Source organism: Pogona vitticeps, chromosome 1 (assembly GCF_051106095.1).
Source record: "Pogona vitticeps strain Pit_001003342236 chromosome 1, PviZW2.1, whole genome shotgun sequence".
Taxonomy (NCBI): domain Eukaryota; kingdom Metazoa; phylum Chordata; class Lepidosauria; order Squamata; family Agamidae; genus Pogona; species Pogona vitticeps.
The window spans coordinates 269,765,424-269,773,352 of NC_135783.1; the positions used below are offsets into that span (position 1 = coordinate 269,765,424).

Below are 7,929 nucleotides of genomic sequence, written 5' to 3' on the forward strand. Positions count from 1 at the left end.
AAAGAGAAATCAGAGAGGGAATTACTTAGAAAGATGAAAAAGGGGAAAACAAGAAGGGGCCCCTTAATATTGAAAAATATGTATATATTTAACATCGGGAATTGTAAAAGGGTATATCCTTTATATTAAAAATGAGAATTAAATTGAAATAAGGGAGCCCCAAACAGGGTAAAGATGTAATATGGTGGTTTTTCATTTTAGGTAAACTAAACTAGATATAAAGCTGGGTCATGGATCTGGAACCACTTTCAATAAGAATGTTATTAGAAGACTTTGAGAATATTGTATAATATGAGAGTAATATTATGATACTAAAATATGTACACGAATGGTTTGAATGTTTGAAAGATGTTTGGAATTTGGGGGGACAACCGGGAAGACAGTGAGATGTAAAAACAAATAATTGTAAGCAAAGCATGTAACACGATGTTTGACAAGCACAAACCAATGTAGATAGACTGAAAAACTAATGAAATGTTTTTTAAAAAGAAAGAAATAGACAAAGGAGGGAGGTCTAACTGGGAATTTATCCTTGAGCCTGATAAAGAGACCTGGGTGCCTAGTGCGGAACTGGGAGAAATGAATTGTTGCTAATAAGCCTAGGCACCTATAACCTTCTCCAAACCTCCTTTTGCCTCTCTCTTTTCAAAACTTATAAAATGTATACTCTGTAATAAGCATGCATGCTCTCTTCCACATGTTCAGGTGCTGCGTCCATTATCTTTGCTTCTTTTCAGCTGATAATAAACAAATATATGTATTGGATCTCCTTGTCCCTGGTTAATTGAACATACTGTATATCGGAAACAGGTTAATGTCCAGAAATTAGTTCTGGCACCCTTCAGCCATGATAAAGAATTATGAGTTTTGTTCAGGGCAAAACAGGGTAAAATCTAGTCTTGAGTCCAAAAATCTCTCAAGTTGGCTTCCACGAGTGGAAGTTTGCTGATGGCCAGTCTGGAGTCACCCTCATGGCCATCCGTTCAGTGCAGAAGAGCAAAGAACTAAACTACTTCCTTGAAGGGAAGTGATCTAAGGAAGAATGAAGTAGTAACAAGGTCAAGAAGGTCATATATCCAAGGCTACCTGGGAATGTATCAGTCTATTTCCCACCATTGGTCATTTCAATACTACTTTGTGGCACTTATTTTAACACCTGTGGCTTTGGCCAAGCATCTGACAAATGAAAGATGTTGTCATCTCTGTCTCCATTTTTCACCTCTGGGTAAACAAGTAACAGAAGCAGAATTTTTAACAACAATTCCTTTGCTTAATAGTTCTGTACTACTGTACTTGTATGCTGAAGGCACAGGGCCAGTAACTGACTATGGAGCCAACTACAAAGTAAAACTATAAAACACTATATGGTGGAAATACTCCACCTTGATGTAATAATAATCCAGCTACTAACCTGCCTTGTGTTATCTTAAGAACTCTCAAGTGAATAAGAAAAGAAATAATAGCAGTTAGTCTATAACTTTCTTCAGGGAAATAAAATGGGAAAAAAGAAACCGAGGGCCTCCTAAATGACGAAAGCGGCTGGCTTTTATTACTTGTATTAAGAAAAGAAGAAACACATCTTGAGAAAGATCAATCCAAAGGCTAAGCTGTCCACGAGGCTGTAAAATAATATTGTTGCAAAATACATTTGGATTGTTTTGTTTTCCTATGTACTCACTCTTCAACTGTTTTTCATGCCTGTGAAAGCTTATTCAATAATAGCTTTGGAGGCTAGAGTCCTCTGTAGTCACAGATATTGAGAAATACAGATACAAGGTATAGAGACAGGCACACATTTCCAGTCTTTGCTGCTCTCCAGCATTTCTCCATTTTTACCCAGTTGTGACTGCTCTCACTGTGAGAGGATTTTATCTAGTTCAGTATTATTGTTATAGATAGTTAACGAATGTGTTAAGTCATAATGGAAGACTGGCATGTACCCAATGCTGTAATGGAGCCAGGCAGCTCCTCAGAAGAGGCATAACTAGCAGTTTTGGCACTTGGGCCTTCGCTGCTCTTTTGACTAAGTCACATGACTTTGTCATTTGCAAGAAGAGGACAGAGCTCTGGGTCTGAGGGTGCAACAGTCATAGTCGTTTGCTCTGACCCTCCTCCCCCTCCCAATTTTGTGTTTCCTTCTTCCTACGGAGAAGCAGCTAGAACAGTATGCACACTTTAGTGGGTGGGTTTGTCACCTTTCTAGGAGCAAATTTTTATGCATCCTCTAAATTTCTGCATCCTGAGTCAAAGCCCTGGTCATCCCACCCTGGATATGGTTCTGTCTTTGAGAGTCAAGGCCCCAAGACATTTTGAGCAGCAGAAACTATAATATCATCTGCCATCCTACTAGGACTTGCCTGTTTCCTCTGAGACAAGCAGCAATCCTTCCAATAGAAGTGGATATGCCCCGGAAATTTATAGTGTTGCAAGCTAACGCTGCTGTAATTTGAACAGTATGTAACAGTGGCTTGGTCTTGTATCGGGAATTAAGAGCCATGGAACTTTACAAGACCTGCTCCTCCTTTGTTTCTATGGACTGATTCAGCTGCCAGTATTTTTGGGCACTCCTTTTGAGGAAGTGGCTATGAAGACTGGCCTGACCAACACTAGCAGTTTAAAATCTCAAGTAACTTTACCCATGTGCTAAGAAAGAGGACCAGAGACGACTAAACGACTCCCTCTATATGGAGACCACTTTAAATTATAGTTGAGTGACCATGATTTCAGCTCAGCCATGCCTCAACTCTAGGGGTTGAACTGTATATTTGGGGGTTGACCCCACATCCTAAACTCAGCTGGGATTGGCTTCTAGCTGCCAATTGCAGTTGGCTTCACCCTGCAGTTTGTTAAGTAATTGTTACTGGAGCAGGTAAAAAATAATCTTGATATAACATGAAGATATAGTCAATCATGGAGATATTAAAAAGATCTTAAGTTTATGAAAACTATCCAGGTCCAATAGTTGCTTTGTCCATGCTATGTGTACGATGCAGAAAACTGAACCAAGAAGAGAGTGAATAAGAAGACTGGTAGGTCGTTAAAAAATCCCGAAAGGTTTAATATTGCAACACGAACTGGGGGCTATTCATCATTAGGGATCTTTTACGTTACAAGAAAACTTCACTAACCTGCACTTTCATCTCAGAGCCAGGTGCCACCCTAGCCAAAGTAACTGACTGGGTTCTTTTTAAACTGACAGCCTCTAAGACAATCCACAGCCTCTTTTATCTGAAAAGCGGGACAAAAATGCAACAATAGCACTGATGACGACAATGATCACTTGCATTCCCATCCCCATGTATTTTGCCTAACTGCTGTTGTTCCAAATGCCCACACTTCACTCAATACGATTCTGCCTTCATAAAAACCGAGTTCCAATATTGCATCTTCCTAACCATTTATCCAGGCACTGTGCTTATACTGACAGGTAATTCTCTCAGAGGATTGCTTTGCGGAGAACACTCACACCTCATGAATTCTTCCACATTCCATGGTTTCCATGGCAGCAACTGTGGTTGCTGAGCCATCAAGAAGAGCCCCATGAGCCACCAGCAACGACCTCCGCCACCCCTTCGGCCACCACCCCCTCTCTACTTTCCTTCCCTTTATGACCGAACAGCGCAAACCGCCACCCTAGCTGACTGCAATCTCTGGCGGAAGCTTTTTGTGCCATTACGAGGGGGTGACACAGGTTCTGCTGGGCCCCAAAGACCTCCACCTGGGCTGGGGCTTCTCCCCTCTACCAATGATTGCTGCTGCCCAGCACCCTGGCCAGCCGGCCTGGCCCCCATCCCATATGAGCCACTGCGTTTCTTCTGCTCTGCTACCGAGAGTACTCCTCAGCGTGAAACTGGGACACAGCAGCAGCAGCAGGCCGAGCGGGAGATCTGTGAACTTGGCATCCGCCTGAAGGAGCTGGAACTGCTGGCGCTCACTGGGGATGGCTCAGACCCACAGCAATGTGAGTAATCCAGAAGCTGATCCCAACGCCACTTGATTTTTAAAAATATGCATAGAAACATTCCAAAGTCTCTCAATATTGTAGCTTGAGAATCTGGATCGGTATCTCTGAGTAGTAGTACCTGAAAAGAGGGGGAAAATGAAACCCATCCTCCATTGCACACCAGGCACATCAGTTGGTGTATGATGAGGGATAAAAGCAGCAACTTCTTCACTTGCCCCGGAACTGATGCCCTTCCATTTCCCCTGTCATAGCTAACTAATAAGATTTGGGGAAATGATTAACAGTTACATGATTACATTTTAGGAGTGACAGGTAACTCTCATGTTACTTAGATGTAAGAAGTAACAACTAGTTACTCTAAAAGTTACTTTTAAATACATTTTAAAGTATTTCAATAACATTTTTCCAAGTTTTATGCTATCTTTTGTATCTGTGAAGATTCTCAGTCATGCAGGTGAGGTTATCTGGAAGTTGAGTCATGACAACTGGACTTGTTTCTTATTAGGCTGAAACATTTTGCTACTCATCCAAATAGCTTCTTCAGTCCGAGGAGTTGGTAAGATACCCTAATATGTCCTCCATGTTGATTTCACTTCCCCCTTATCTGAATAGGCTCATTAGATGGACATAGGAGAGGGAGGGAGTGAAAATCCCATTTCTACACTCCTTCTCCACCCATTGTCATGGGTCATTAATAATCATTAATAGAGATGGGATATGAATATGAATACCACCACACAGGTGGATATAAGGAGAGTTCGGCCCAAGGGTCCACTCACCCTTCTGCTGCTGCCACAGACTCTGCGCTCCCTTCCAGTCGTTCCGGAGCTCACAGTTGACCAGCCACTCCTGGCAGGAGGCGGGACGACAAGCCTCCCTGCCAGATCGGCTAGTCGACTGCGAGCTCTGCAGCAATAGGAAGGGAATGTGGAGCCCACGGCAGCATCAGAAGGGTGAGTTATAGCCACCTGCGCTGGGGTATTCACATATGAATATGAATACCCCCCATCTCTTGTCATTAACAGTCATTAACAGTGGTCTTTCTGATGGTGTGTTCCTGATCTTTCTGGGAATAGATGAAAAGGCATCATGATAAACAGGAGACAGATTGTGTCTAAGGCTTCCTCCCCTGTTGAGTGAGGGATTTTCTATATGCCTGTGTATGGCTCCCTGATTCCTCTCTCAAACCACAACTTGGTCATCAAATGAATGTCCTTTGTCCTTCAAATGAAGGAACACTGTTAATTGTGGTCCTGAGGCATTGTCACTCCTATGCTGGGCCATTCTCCTGTTTAGTGAAACCAACACAGGAGGAAGTGAAACTAACCTGGAAGATATATCAGGGGGCTACTACCAACTCTCCTCAGACTGAAGAAGCTACTTGGATGAGTAGCAAAACATGTTATCAGAAAGAGGTCCAGTTGCCATGACTCAACTTCCAGATGCCATCCTTTGATTAGTCCTTTTATGGTTCCAAGGTGCAGTATCATAATTGGCCACTTGAGGGAGAAGATAATTTTTAACCTGTAATGCTAAGAATTATTTGCATGATTGGAGGAATGATTATGACAAAGGCAAGCAGGCTACTGGGAAGTGATGAAAAACACGATATATTCCTTTTAAAGTGTGTCATTCTGAACTATTTCTATAATGCACTATCTAGACAAGATGTTTTCAATTGGAGCCACATGGCCCCCTGCGGGACTCTAGCACATTTGAAAGGGTCACAGACAGGAAATAACTGTTTTCCACTCTATAAGGTCCATTGTGCAGCTTATACAATCCTGATTTGGCCTATATTTCTTTCATATTATGGTTACGGCTGTGGTTAAAAAAAAAGGTTGAGAATGGCTGCTTTAGATTACAATGCAAGAACTACCGTATTTTTCCATGCATGATGCCCCCATGTATAGGACGTCCCCAATTTTCTAATCCAAAATTAAGAAACCTAAGTGGGGCTTAGCAAGTGCAGGGGGAAAGGGATCAAAGCGCTGCAGGATCGCTTTGATCCCTGCTTTCCCCTTCACTTGTTTTTGTTCTCTCCTCAGCTTACTTCCGTGTATAAGACGACCCTCAATTTTTAGTCTAAAGATTTTAGACAAAAGTATAGTCTTATACACAGAAAAATATGGTATTTCTGCTACTTTATGATCAAGAGATGAACATCTGAAGTCTTTTCAAACTTTACACATAATAGTCAGCTATGCAATCTAGAAAAACCATTAGCGATCCCAGGACCTAAGCAGAAAAGAGGTCTGTAGAAATCTTGAATGATAATCCCACCCAGTCCCTAATTTAGACTGGAAAAAAATGAAAAACATTTGTATCTTTGTAAGCATAGGTACTTTCTTTTCCAACTAACTAGAAACTGATTTTGTTTGTTCCTTTCCGAAGTTTCCAACTAGCAGTTTGACTTGAAAAAAACTGTTAATAAAGGATAGATCCTATTAACAAATGGACCATTTCTACATGTGCTTACTACCATTTACAAAGACAACAACCAAGGGAAAATCCCAGAAGCTGAGTCCTTTTTTCATTAGTTAGTCACGTCTTATCCAAATTAAAAGTAATTGTCAGAGCTATATTTTTTTGACAAGTGTGAATGGTAGTGAGCACAGGGTATACTATATGTAGATCATTTTGACTAAATTCACAACTATAAGTTTAAAAAAAGGTTTTTAAAATTCTTTCTGCCACTAATAACTCAGAGTGAGTTATTGGAGACTGTAAGTGCCAGAAAGGGTGGAATATCTGGAGAATTTGAAGCTGTTTTGCTTTGTGCATCACTGACTTTAATTTTTTCACCCCACCAATTGCTACTTGACTTTCACAAATACTATAAACTCCATAGATTTTGAATACCAATCTTCCACGAATCAATATTATTTGATGAACCATGTCCCATACATTATGTTCTTTTCTCAAATGTTTGTATATTTGATTGTGTGACTGATATCCAATTAATACCAGATTCCATTCCTTTCTAGATAAGCTTCTAAAGGCACTCAAAGATGAGAGGACTCAAGATGTAAAGACAGGACTGACCTTGAAGAAATATTCACCTGCATCATGAGAGTTATGAATGCCTTGACCTCACATCAACTCTAGTGGACTAATTATGTATTATTTTTATGAATATGCATTTTTCCTACTCTGCTAAAATAGAAATTTAAACCTTCTTCAATTAGCACTTCGTACTTTTGCCCAGTACTATATATTCCAAATACTGTCAAACCCAACATTTCATAGTTGCAGTTTTTAAGAATCTGCATATGTGCATATGATACTAAAATCAGTATTTCGGTCAGCTACACTGTCTGTGTTTCATGGCACTCTGCACTTGTCTTTGCCTTTGGATACTTAGGATATAAATAGTAAATTCAGAATCTCTAGGGTGGGCTCAAAGCTTTATAAACATCATTTGACGATCAGCAGCTGAGTCCATTATAAGGTAGAGTTTGAGAATAAGTGGGAAACATAGAACTGTAAGGGGTTCAAGGTTTGGAAGACTTACTTGGAGAATTTGAAGATTTGGACTCTTTGTCCAAGATCTGGGAAGTTTTAGAAGTTGGATCATGCAGCTGTATTAGGGATTTCAGAAGCTGGCATGTACCAAGCTAACCCAATGATCCATACAGTTTAGTATTATCTATTTAATCTACCTATCTACATCACAGGTGTGCAATCTGTGACCCATCAAAGGGCACATATGCCCTCATTAAGTGTCATGTGTGGGTCCTGATACCTCACTTCCTAATTTTGCTTCCCCTCAGCAGCTTCTGCAATGCTACCAGCATCACAGACACAGAATTCTCCAGCAGGCTTGCTCCCCCCACCTCATCTCTCTAGCAGCCTTTTTTTTTTTAGTACTTGTGGCTTTGTGGGAGACTGGTGGTCTGGTCAATTACCTATTATGGACCTTAAATGGACTGGAGGAGACTGAAATAGCCTTTAAATGTGCAGTT

The 7,929-nt window shown here is 40.8% G+C and overlaps 1 protein-coding gene across 1 annotated transcript; it reads left to right on the forward strand.

Annotated features, from left to right (window-relative positions):
- Positions 1-3,237: 3,237 nt before the first annotated feature.
- Positions 3,238-7,271, forward strand: C1H11orf91 (chromosome 1 C11orf91 homolog). The gene is made up of 2 exons (XM_020807616.3): positions 3,238-3,961; positions 6,952-7,271. The coding sequence occupies exons 1-2, from the start codon at positions 3,541-3,543 to the stop codon at positions 7,035-7,037; spliced, it is 507 nt and encodes a 168-aa protein (XP_020663275.2). The 5' UTR covers positions 3,238-3,540; the 3' UTR covers positions 7,038-7,271.
- Positions 7,272-7,929: the final 658 nt, after the last annotated feature.